General features: G+C 42.2%; 1 protein-coding gene across 1 annotated transcript in view; it reads left to right on the top strand.

Annotated features, from left to right (window-relative positions):
* Positions 1–12,477, top strand: part of unc13a (unc-13 homolog A (C. elegans)) — a 44,319-nt gene that overhangs the window by 3,666 nt on the left and 28,176 nt on the right. Inside the window, exons 2-13 of the mRNA XM_035653672.1 lie at positions 1,537–1,566; positions 1,685–1,784; positions 3,214–3,331; positions 4,572–4,695; positions 5,078–5,148; positions 5,369–5,423; positions 6,152–6,181; positions 6,969–7,164; positions 8,307–8,426; positions 9,932–10,744; positions 11,239–11,332; positions 12,418–12,464. Of these exons, the coding sequence (XP_035509565.1) occupies positions 1,537–1,566; positions 1,685–1,784; positions 3,214–3,331; positions 4,572–4,695; positions 5,078–5,148; positions 5,369–5,423; positions 6,152–6,181; positions 6,969–7,164; positions 8,307–8,426; positions 9,932–10,744; positions 11,239–11,332; positions 12,418–12,464 (1,798 nt within the window). The remainder of the gene's footprint in view (positions 1–1,536; positions 1,567–1,684; positions 1,785–3,213; positions 3,332–4,571; positions 4,696–5,077; positions 5,149–5,368; positions 5,424–6,151; positions 6,182–6,968; positions 7,165–8,306; positions 8,427–9,931; positions 10,745–11,238; positions 11,333–12,417; positions 12,465–12,477) is intronic.

Below are 12,477 nucleotides of genomic sequence, written 5' to 3'. Positions count from 1 at the left end.
CGTCACACTGAAGTGGTTATTTTTAGTGTTGGGGATGCAGCTCGCTCTGCCCGCATCCGGCTGCACAGAGAGATTAATGGAGCACGAGAGAAAGAGATAGAAAGGGAGCACACGTGCATACTTGCCACATGGCAGGGGGAGCTTGTAGGAGCGAGTGATTGAGTGAGAGGGAGAGAGAGGACTGATGGCTGGCTGATGGCCTGGAGAGGACAGTGTATAAAAGAGAGCGTTGGCAAGGGTGCAGTCGAGCTGCCTCTGTCATTAACTGTCCGTTTAAAGCAAAGAAATAACTAATTTGAACGCCTCTTCGTGTATTTGGTGCTTCCATGGAAAAGAACCATCCTCACCCCTTAGGCGTGACTGCATTGTCAGCAGCTAAAATATCAGGAAGGGGATTTTACTTTGAAGTTGGCTAAGAAGCGCATTCTCCACCAGACCCCTTACTCCGGCACCTGCCTCATGAATCAGACCGATATTTAAGTGATAAGCTTTATCCCAAGGGTTTGCTGGGTTGATGCTATTTTTAAAAGCCAATTTGTCCACAATGATTAGCATGCTTGCTCTGCTGTCACTGACTAAGAAAAATGACTCAGAATGTGTTTCTTTGTCAGCATCACTTTTGCTCTCCTAATAATGTTTGATTGAATAACAGGGAGTGATTATTTATTTAGTTCTTTTACAGAGAGTTGGACTGTAGGTCATACATTATAAAGTCATTCTTTTTGCAGCCAAGCACACATGCTCAGAGAGTTTGTTGTTGAGGTCCAATTACATTGATTTTAAATTATTCCTTGTATTTCTATCCTGAAATGTAACATCAGTGAAAAGAAGCAATCAGCAGGGATTTAAAAAAAAAAAAAAACAGAGCTCTGAATATTAATACCTCACTGCTGAACATGGGGATGCTGGGCAGCAGCAGGGTGCTGGATTGAATGAATAATGAATGAAAAAGGCTTTTGACGTCATTGTGGTTTTAAAAGTCAGTCTGGTACCTTCAGAGGTCCCTGCGTGGAGGAGCTGGCAGTGGCACCTCAGCAGAGCCTCATCTATTGTGTTAGACAAAAAGCAGCACTGCTCCATCTTTTACCCACCACCCCCTGTTGTCAACCATGCAGGAAGACATACACACACATCATTCAGAGACGACAGCAAGGCATGTGGCCGCTCTCCTACCTGGCATCACCTTTTCCTCTCACCTGCACAAACTGTCCTTCTGGCCTTGTGACTCAGAGATCATGACATCTCCTGCTGAACGGATGCAGTCTTTCATATTGAGATCGTGGCATTCTGCCCAAAGAGGACAGAGTCCCAGACTGGACCCCCTCCCCTCTCTCTAAAATGCCAGGCTCCTGTCAATCACCAGTCAGCCATACTTTCATGCACTTGAGCTAGAGAGTAAAAGCCTTTTTGAACTCACAGAATGTTCAATTTGCAGAATGAAAAATCTCACGTTAGCATGTTCAGAAATGCTACATTTTAGCTCACTTTGTTCGTAATTAGACTAATTTCTTGTGTGTTTTATCAATTTGTTTGCAGTGAAGAAAGCCAAGCTTGATGGACCCCAAGGTGAGTTGCAACCTGTGGATATCATCCATTTCTTATTTATCTTTACTTAATCAGGTTGTTTCATGTAAACACACACGTTGTAGCATGACTAACTGTATTTGTATTTTACCTTTTGCAGAGAAATTTAACACATACGTGACCCTGAAGGTGCAGAATGTTAAGAGCACAACCATCGCTGTGCGCGGCAGTCAGCCGTGCTGGGAGCAGGATTTCATGTTGTGAGTCCTTCTCGCTCAATGTCACGTCTTACGTCTCACCGTGCCTTCCCCTGTGATCTGTAAATCTGCCTGTACAATGTTGCTTAATTGGAGGACAGTCACTTTTCCCTCTCACTGTCCTCTCCTTTAAAGAGTACCTGTAGTGTAACAAGCTCTCTCGTCACCTTCCATTGGGCCCACAAAGTTATGGTTGTGGTTTTATGGGTAGAAGGCTTTTTTAGACAGGCAAACAACTGTGCGCATACAGGCGGACTATCAAAGTTTATTTGACAAAGAAAAAGAAAAAAAAAGGTTAAAAAAAGCTAAATCAGTTTAGTATTTAGCTCTCTTAGTAGTGTTAGTATTATTAAATGGACTTTCATGCAAGAAATGTCTATTAATTTATACTTAAAGGCATTTCCAAGGTGTAATATGTTTGCTGTTGCAATTATGGCTGTAAAACACACAGATGTTGTGCTACACAGGTCAGCTGGGTTAGCTGTGTCAATTATACCTCCTAAAAGGAGTTATTTTTGCTTTCTTCCTCTTGCTTCCTCTCTATCTATCTCCCTTTGAAGAGTGAGGGAATGACATAACACCTGGGACGTCTGAACTGCTCAGACAGAGTTCACACACCCAGTGTAGAGCGTTCCTCCAGGATTCATTTCACCTAATAACTCCAACACAACAGATAGAACTGACTTGTCATCCTGCTGTGTTTATGTTTAATCTACTACAGCCATATCTTTAAACTGAAATATAACCACCTCTCTTTAGATCCATCTCCTGCCCCCTTTTTCCCTTTTGTAAAGCAGTACACCATTCTGCCATTTGCCAGATTACTTCCTCAGCTCCCAAGGAAACAGAAAGATGCATTTTCATTTCAAAGCTGTAGCTATTATTAGGTTTTGATTCACTTAAGACAGCCAGTGGGCTTGAAAAGAGGCATTGTTGGACAATGAGAGATGCTTAGTGATCTGATAATCTGCCAGTCAGATTTGTGATAACTTTAAAAATCCTAGCTAGTCCAGACCTTGGCTATATGGACTGTATATGAGTGTTGCTTGATGGAAGAATTAGACATATAGGTTACTTTTGTCATAATTTGTCATAGAAAAATGTAAATCATCTCTCCCGTTGTCGTATCCTGCTTTCTCTTACATCCTGCTGGCAGCCTAGTTGACTGTCACCTGCTCTTTCCGTCTTCGTGCTGAATGACTCATTTCCCTCAGCAGATTGAATCACAGTGCATATCCATCGCCAGATTTAAGTGGAGCTCCTGATGGCATAGACTGTATTTTTGTTGAAACCCTTCTGTACAGTGAGCTGTTTGTATACACGCCTGTCTCCACTCAGCTCTATATAACATTCTGCTTTATCTTACTCTCTTTCCTCACCTTTTTCCTAACTCATTTCTCTTTATCTGCCTCTTCCTCTTTCTGTCGAGCAGCGAAATAAACCGCCTGGATCTGGGCCTGACAGTGGAGGTGTGGAATAAAGGGCTGATCTGGGACACCATGGTGGGCACCTTATGGATCCCCCTGCGCAGCATACGGCAGTCCAACGAGGTACACGCCCTCTCTCTCTGACTCAGACGTCTCCTAGCATTAGGTTTTATTGGCTGCACTTAGTGCACATGTACACCGGTACTCCAGCCAGAGTGAATGCAATTATTAAAATAATCTAATAACATGTAGGTTATGAAAACACATAGCTTTTAATGCTAATTTAATTAAGGCCATTATGTAAGACTTGGAGAGTGCCTTGAGCTTTTTAATTATTTTTAAATATGTGGCTGTTTACTGTCAGCTGTGTGCTGATCAATAGCTGTTACGTGTTCATAAATGAGAACTATACAGTAAGGAAGTAGACGGTATTTAAACAGCAAGAGTTGCCATAGTAATGGAAATTATTAAACGTCACAGTGGGGAATGCATAGGCAGTGTGTATTTTGTTGTTGTTATTGTTAATGGTTATTATTGATTGAAGTAAGTGCTCTAGATTTTTAAAAATATTTCAGTATTTGTTGTTTTCCAGCTGCATACTGCTTTCATTTATAATGTAGTCCTGCTACATGATATAACATATCTCCTGATTCCTTTGTGAAATATACTGTAAGTGACATGATCGACAATAAATTTCACATTCAGTGATTGATTATGTTTGTGCACAAGGAACTGGAATTTGTTATTTAAGCCACATAATTAAATGTGATACTAAGACGGAATAGTGGACTCATTCCCTTACTGCAGGTAAATATTTCGTTGGCTGCAGGCTGATGGTTCTCAGCAGTGATAACTTTCTGTTAAACTGTGACAAGGTTCATATCAGTTTTTTTCACAATCTAGGATGCTGATTTTCTCATTTAAAGGAATAGTTCAACCTTTTATGAAAGACGCCTATTGGCTTTCTTGTCAAGAGTTAGATGAGAAGATCGATCAGGTATGAAGCTGCAGCCAGGAGGCGATGTCAGTATGTCAGTTCAAATGCTGGAAGCAGAGTGAAACTGCAAGTCTGGTTCTCTCTACGTTTCAAAAATACATCTGCCTCTTGGTTTTTCTTTTATTTTTAGTGGGGGTCACGTGCTGGAACCAAGTACAGTTAAGAGATTTGCACTTTAGTGAAAACTAATTATAACCTGATAATGAGAGTATACTTTTCACCATTACTTTATATTTTACTTTGTATATTGTTTAATAAAAATCTGTGTGGAGAAAGATTCAGAGGAGAGCATATATAAGGCATGTTTATCACACAGTAAGTATTGTAACATATATTTCTCTGCCCCTCTTCCTCTGTCTTTTCCAGGAGGGTCCAGGCCAATGGCTGACCCTGGACTCCAATGCGATCATGGCTGAGAATGAGATCTGTGGAACCAAAGACCCGACCTTTCACCGGCTGCTGCTTGACACCCGCTTTGAACTGCCACTAGGTTTGGCCTTTCATCATAGTTGTATTTATCCTGCCTGGAGCTTTATACTGCACTTGTTCTGTTTATTTTACATAAGTTTAGATATATGGATCTTATTCAATACAATGTAAAAACCAGGAAAATACAATTTCTATTACTACAACTACTGTCTCGACCACTATCATTATAACTATTGGTTTCCAGTACTACTAGTCCTAATACCACTACATTTACTACCAATGCGGTTGCTGCTACTACTACAGCACTTACACTACCATTAGTGCTGCTCTTTTTGATTGAAAGTGAATTCTTTGGAAACAGCAGTTGACAAAAACAATCTCACCACGAGGTATTTGATGTGCCGAGTAGAGAAACTTGTTGAGTGTTTTTTTGTGTGCTGCAGACATTCCAGAGGAAGAGGCCAGATACTGGGCCAAGAAACTTGAACAACTAAATGCCATGAGAGATCAAGATGTAAGATTTATATTTCCTCATCCTTCCTCCTTATAGTATTTTTTTTCTTAACCCCTTTCCTAAGGTTTCCTCTCCACCTCTTTCTTTATCTCCCATCCTCTTTTTAATTACACTCTGCCAATAACAGCACAATTGCCAGAGTCAATATTTTTACCAGTAATTTTCCTCAGATGAAGTGCTGGAAGTTATGTCGTCCGTTGTTGTTTTTTTTCCCCCACAGTATGCCTACCAAGAGGAACAGGAACGACCACTTCATGCACCATCCACACAGTGCTGTGAGTGTCAAACATACATCCTGCATCCACCTCCTCCTGTTATTTCCCCCGCTGTGTCCTTTTTAGGCCTCCTCTTTTTCCTCTCCTTTCCCCCTCTGCTCCGTTGCAGTGAGTCGTACCAAGAACAGGACTAGACAGGAGGTAGAAATGAGGCTGATAGATGAAGCAAAGCATGGAAGGAGGGAGAGAGGAAAGCTGATGTGACGAATCGTGCATGCAAGCCTGTCTGAACACTAGAATGACTTATAGGTGCTAGATGTGTGATGAATGTGAACTGACATACGGAAGGTTGTCAGACACACACCACCCTGCCTGACTGTCTGTCTGTCTAGTGATGATGACACAGGGAGCAGGTTGGATAAGTGTCTGTGGACAGAGGGGTAGTTGGTGGTAGGATGCTTGTACAGAGATACTGTAATAACAGCACATGTGTATTTTATGTTCTTCGTTACTTAGCAGCACCAAGGTCGGCAGCTTTTGCACAAAAGCTGATTTTGATCTAAGCTTCTCTAAAAGACCTTGTGCTTTTACTTTACTCATACACATGTACATACACACTGATTTACCTCATGTATGATCCCTCTGCACCCATATTTACATCTTAAAATGATTACTTCTCAGGGCTGTAAATCTCTACATGTTTGTTTACCTGGCCTTGTAGACAACGGATGTGTTTAATTTGTGGCCCAAATCTAATTTGTTTTTTCCTACCCTTTATCTCCTTACAGGTAATTGGAGTCTGTGGGGAGATCAGCAAAGTAAGTTTCTTTCATGCGCTTCGGCTAATGACTTGAAGTAATTCTGTATTTATTGTCCATGTCTCACTTAATGTAATGATCTCCTAGTGTAGTTTTCCTCAGAGACCATTAGCTGCCACAAAACTATATTTTTTTTCCCCCAAACTGTCTGAACTTCCTTTTAGCTCCAATCCATATTCTCCTGACGGATTTAAAGTCAAGCTACTAGAATTAATTGAGTTAAGGTACAGTAAAATAAACTGTGGTGGGTTTTTTTTCCACTTTCCACTTCCACTTTTATACTTTCACTTTGATTTTCTTAGTCAGGTCTCTCTGAACATTGTTATTACTATCCTACCACCACAGTCCAGATTATAGAAGATCAGAGCTGATACTCATCTGAGACACCTTCAGTTATTACCATGCAGTAAACAAAAAGCTGCAGCGAGTGGTACTGTGTGCTGTTGCAGGCTTTCTTTTGCCCTGGGTCTTGCCTCTCAGGCTAGCTACATGCATATAGAATTAGTGCTCTTTGTAGTAAAGATACCAGAATTATCTATCAGAAGGTATCAGGTATCTATAAAGAAAAATAAAAATGATTTTAAGTAGTAATAGTTGTTGAAGGTCAGTTTAGCATTTTTCCAGTGTTTCACCTAAAAATCATCCAAAATACATTATTTATAGGGTAAAACATGAACAACACAATTATATTCTATGCAAACACTGTATGATACAATTCTGACCTATCGTCTTCTTCACGTCTCGCCCCCTCACTTCGTCCCGTCTCCTGTTGCGTTTGTGTGAACAGACGAGGATCCAGACAGCGCCGTAGACGACAGGGACAGCGACTACCGCAGTGAGACCAGTAACAGCATCCCGCCTCCCTACTACACCACCTCCCAGCCCAACGCTTCCATGCACCAGTATCCGATGAGGCACCAGCAGTACAGACAGTCCTACAGCGACGAAATCCATGAGCTGGACTACGACCACAGAGCCATGAGGTAACAAGCACTTTACAGGCTCTATGTACCCACAACTGAGACTAATTGTTTTTCTTTTCATGAGATTAACCATGGCGGGCTATGAAGAGAAACACCAAAAAAGGAAAAACTGTTTAATGTTGAAAATGTAAAATCACACTTCCTATCTTAAAGAAATATTCCTTAGTGAATAACTCCATTTGGAGTCCAGCATTTAGCCCCCACAGCTCAGCCCTGGTGGCTTTGTTTTGTTTCACTGTATTGTACATGGTAACATGTTGTCCCACTGTGCTCTCCTCCTCTAGAGAATAACCCTGGCCTCAGTGTATACAAGCTGGGGCACACTGTTCTTGTATACAGGTCACGTATGAAGTGGGCCCTTGTGGTTTTTTGTGTGCGTGTGGGCATGTGTGAATGCGTGTGTGCGTGTCTGCATTTTTGTGTGCATGTTGAGTGTGTGAGCATCAGAATCCCTATGTAATCTCTTCTGCGCTAACTTGTGCAGAAAATAAATAAATTGCTGGACATGGCAGTATTTTTGAATGTTTTTTGGACATGTTTTCAAAGGCATAAGATGATCAAAACTCATGCATTGCTCAGAAAAGCTGAAACACATAGTTTGATCAAAAGATTTGGTTAGATTTAGATGGGTAACAGAAATCTTCAAGTCCTCAACCTTAGTGAAATGTCTTTGTGCAGAAACTTAAAGAATAAGGTCACAATTTCTCAAGTCTGTCTTTAAATAATAATTAGATATTTATATGAACATTGAAACGGGTTGCTGTCCATTAGTTCAGTTAGTTAAGCTACAGTTTTTTTAGTACAAAATGTTTCAACAAACAGTTTCCTTGTTAAGCTGCTCATAATAACTCACACTGTAATTAATGGAAATAATAGTGAGCACAATAGAAAGGGATCTTTTAATGGCCACTTTGAACAGGAGGAATGATTGCAGCATGAAAAAAACCTGCTTCAATGTTCCGATGAACACCTGACTGTTGGTTTAAGACAAGCTTGAAAAACTGTGAGCCTATCCTTTAAGTGGCTACTGCAGAGGCTCAGTTTGGTTAGAGCTTTCTTTGAAAGATTTGCACTGAGCTCTACTGATGCTCCTCTCCCACCTCTCCCCTCCTCCCTACCTCCCTCCCTGCTCCTCTTACCAGACGCTATGATAGTTTAGACTCGGCCACCAACGGGCGCAGTGATATCGACTCAGGCTCAGGGTCGAGCCGGCGCACCAGTCATCAGTATTCTCTAGACAGTAGGCATTCACTGTCCGATAGGTGGGTCTCTGTACCTCCTCTCCAACTCCTCCTCCTCTTCCTTCTCCTGCTCCAGCCTGTGACTCCGTCTCGCTGTGACGTCAGTGGTGGACTTGTCCCGTCCTCCTCGCTCGCTGTGCTTGCATGCATGCGCTCTTACCCTATCTCTGTATATGTATATTCTATACTTTTTTATAGAAAACTACTGGTCCTGCATCTATATTTACTGTGTTCCTGGTGAAGAATCACGAATCAGTATTACAAATGATGTATCATACTCATCTTCACCATTGTTAAACTCTTGTAAGTTTTCTGCGGGCAGTTTTGTGTTTATGTGTGTGGGCGAAGTGATAGAGACAGAGAGGTTAATTGTTGGTGTGGAGTTTTGTGGAAGAGCCCTCCTGTGAATATGTGTGTGTGTGTGTGTGTGTGTGTGTGTGTGTTTGTGTGTGTGTGTGTGTATGCGTGTGAATCTGCTGTCACGACAACCGGTTATTACGGCCTCATCCTGTATGTGAGACTTAAAGAAGAGCCCTGTCGTATTCTGGGTGTCCCATACTTGGTAATTATACACATTTAATTTCCACTTGTAAGACAGCAGGAGGCCTTCAGCCCAATAATGGGGCACTAGCAGAGAGGCCAAGACAGATTATTTTCATTTTCTTCTTAGTTTTTCGCCATGTTTTTTTATTCATTGCTAACAGACAGCGCAGACATGTATTTGGACTCGCGCATTATGCAAGCATTTGTCACTGTCTGTGTCAGCCTTTGTGTTGGATGAGAGAGAGATTGTGAGATAGATAATGAATGGAAAGAACAGGGGTGTCGTGATTGAGTGTTTATGTGTCCATTCACCTCTACTTATGTATTCCCTCTAGCTCAAAGCCAGAATACATTTCTCTCCTTTACTGCTCCTGCACCATGCATTATTGACTGTAATCAATAGAGACAAAACAATATAGTATGAGTGTGTGTGTGTGTGTGTGTGTGTGTGTGTAAGAAGTTGTTTTTGCATCTCAAATCTTTCTCTAACTCATGGTCTGTCACAGTGTCTAATAGCCTCATTCATCATCGAGAATAAATATTATTCACTTATTTATCTGCGAAAAGGGACTGTTTTTGTTCTGCCAGGCTAATAAATTACCCTCAACCTCTCCAGGTTCACTCTCTTTCATTTGAATAGGTCTATTTATATCTTTTTGTATGGTGTGTGTTTCTGTATTAATTTGCGTGTGAACTAGTATCCATAGTAACCTTTTCCATTACTAAAAAGATGTTTCCCCTTGCAGTTGCATAGATGCATCACTAGCCTAAACCCCCCTGCTCTGAGTTTTCTTATTGGTTGGTTTAAAGTCACTCCTCTTTTCCTATTGGTTAGCCGTCTCCCTCCCTGGCCCCAACACAAATTCCTTAAATGTGACAACCAAACTCCTTAGTGTGTAAGTGTGGGAACTCTCCCAGTTTACCTTTAAACCTGTGTGGGTGTGTTTATGTAACAGGTGTCTATATCTCCCCCTCCCCCTCAGTCCAACAGACAGTCGTTATGCCTCGTCAGGCGAGTTGAGTCGAGGCAGCTCTCAGCTCAGTGAGGAGTTTGTTCCAGAGGACGGCGAGAGCTTGCGAGGCTCGGAGTTCTACGATGAAAACGACTCGTACCACTCCTGCCACTCCTCCGTCAGCTACGGCAAAGAGGATTCCCCAGGCTGGGAAGGCGAGGACCCCCAAGGCGTCTACAGCGACGAGGGAGGCTACCTCAAAGATGGAGGGGAAGAGGGGGCGCTGTATACCGAAGAGCAGGGCGATATTTATGAGGAGGAAGGAGAGTACAACTACGAAGATGAGGAGGACATGCCTTATGAGGAAGATGAAGATATGTATCCACTCGATGGTACACTCAGCGAAGACCAGGAGCCGCCCTACACCCCCACACCCACAAGCACTGCCCCCACCTTAATGCCCCCCACTGATGGTGTGTCCTCCACCAGGCCACCGCTGGAGAAGCAGGCGTCGTTGCATCAGCAGCGACCAGCCCATGATCAGCTCCAGCCACCCAGCACAGCTCCTGGTCTACCTCCAGTCACACAGGACGACAAGTCGCCCGCTTTCAGTGCAGAATCCATCAAGCCTGCATTTGCACCCACCCAGCCAGCTCTGTCTACCACCACTATATCCACCCCAACAACTACACCACAGGTCCCGATTCCAGATGCAGAGCCAATGGAGCCTGAGCCCAAGTCTGAGCTTCTGCTGGAGGAACCTCAACCCCCTGAGCAGCCTCCCGCGGCAGAGATTGTCCCTCCAGCTCCTGAAGAGAAAACAGAGGAGCCTCCTGTTCCAAGGTGAACAAGTTTCAACTTTATAAAGGAAAAATAAGCTTTCACACAGTGTCAACACTACATTTAACTACATTTCAGTACAAAGTTAATCTGGCAGGTCATTCAAGTAACATTAAGTGCATACAGTATGTACATACTTCAACAGTAGCTTCATGTAGTACATCATGCTTATACCTTCCTATTAAAGGGCTACTTCAGTGATTTAGTATTGCACTTTCACAAAGTTGGATGACTTGCAGAAAACGCACAAAAAAAAGAAAGACCAAAAACAATGGGACTGAAATTAATTAGAACTCACCGTCTTTGTTAGTCTTTCCAACAATCACCAACACTGGTTTGGTCAATATAAACCCTTAAGACCAGCACTGTAAACCACAGAGAGCCTGCAATGGCAGCACAGGCAAAGCGACGCCATTAGTCCATTATATCTTTACTTTTCGATACTGTACTTTTTGACACTTTTTGAAACGTTGTTCCTTCTTCAATCATTCTTTTAGCTTCCCAAAGAGGGAAATCATGGAACCTGGTCCTGCCAGAGCCAAAGCCAACTGGCTTCGACTTTTCAGCAGAGTACGGTTGCAGCTGCAAGAGGTACAGCCTGTTTGTGTGTTTCTAAGTGTATCATTGAGCAAATAGGTGTGCACAGGTGAGTGCTAGGGCTCATAAGAGAGGGCAGTATGTCTTCTCTGTTGTTGTTCTGCTTTAATTTACAAGTCTACTACTCTGAGCTCACTGACTTGTTGCATCAGTCCCTGCATGTCCTACTTTTACTGTGTTTTTTCCAGCTTTTGTTGACTGGTCCACCATTTTTCCCAGTTATTAGTTGGTTATTGCTGTGGATTATATTGTCTTGTGTTTATTTGATAGTTTCTGTTTACCCCTTGTACTGTTTTGCCATTTCATTATTTTCTTTTCAGTTGTTTGCCATCCTCGTAGCGATTTGCATGTAGTCCATTCTGATTATGGCTGGAGCGGACGCTCAGGTGGGTGTGGCCAGTAGTGTGTTAATCAATCTAATGTATATTGTATGTATCCTGTGCGGGTCATAGATATTTATGGGGAGCCAAGCAACACATAGGAAGTTGCTGTAAGCCTGCTAAGTGTCATTTTCAAAGCCTGGCGTTTATACCAATCATGACTATTTCTGTGCACAAGTGTGACGTGAGTATCAATGCTGTGTGTCATTCTTTGAACCGACAGGCAGACAAAGAACATGTCTTTCAATAATAGAGCAGATAGAATTAGAAGAATGATTACACGGATGGCCATCTGGCTGTAATCTACTTTTACTATGATTCTCAAACTCAGAAAAGCCACTGCTGACGTCACTAATCACCACACTCACTCAGAAAAGACACAACTCAGCTATACCGCTATCCTAATCTCCCCCTTTTTTTTCTTTCTCCCACTTGCACCACTGTTTTATTATTCATTTGTAAATTCTGGAAACAGTCATTGTGGCTACAGCTACTAGTGACACTCACCATGAAATAGTGCTGTTTGCTATGAAACACCATACAGTATCTCTAAATGTTGTTGTTTTCAGTATAAAGAACAATATAAAAGCACTATGTACTGTATTATATTATGCTATGCTTCCCATTGTTCGAGCCACGGCTCAAATGGCTCCCTGCTTTCCTCTCTTTCTAATCTCATTTGTCTCTCTTTATCCTCAGGCCCGAGGAGAAAGTGTTGGCATAGCCTCTCTGCTTTTATCAGCAGGGTAAGTAACCATG

Source organism: Morone saxatilis, unplaced genomic scaffold (genome assembly GCF_004916995.1).
Source record: "Morone saxatilis isolate NCDOM2014 unplaced genomic scaffold, NCSU_SB_2.0 Contig12, whole genome shotgun sequence".
Taxonomy (NCBI): domain Eukaryota; kingdom Metazoa; phylum Chordata; class Actinopteri; family Moronidae; genus Morone; species Morone saxatilis.
The sequence above is the reverse complement of the archived record's forward strand: the minus strand, read 5'-3'. Positions and strand labels throughout refer to the sequence as shown.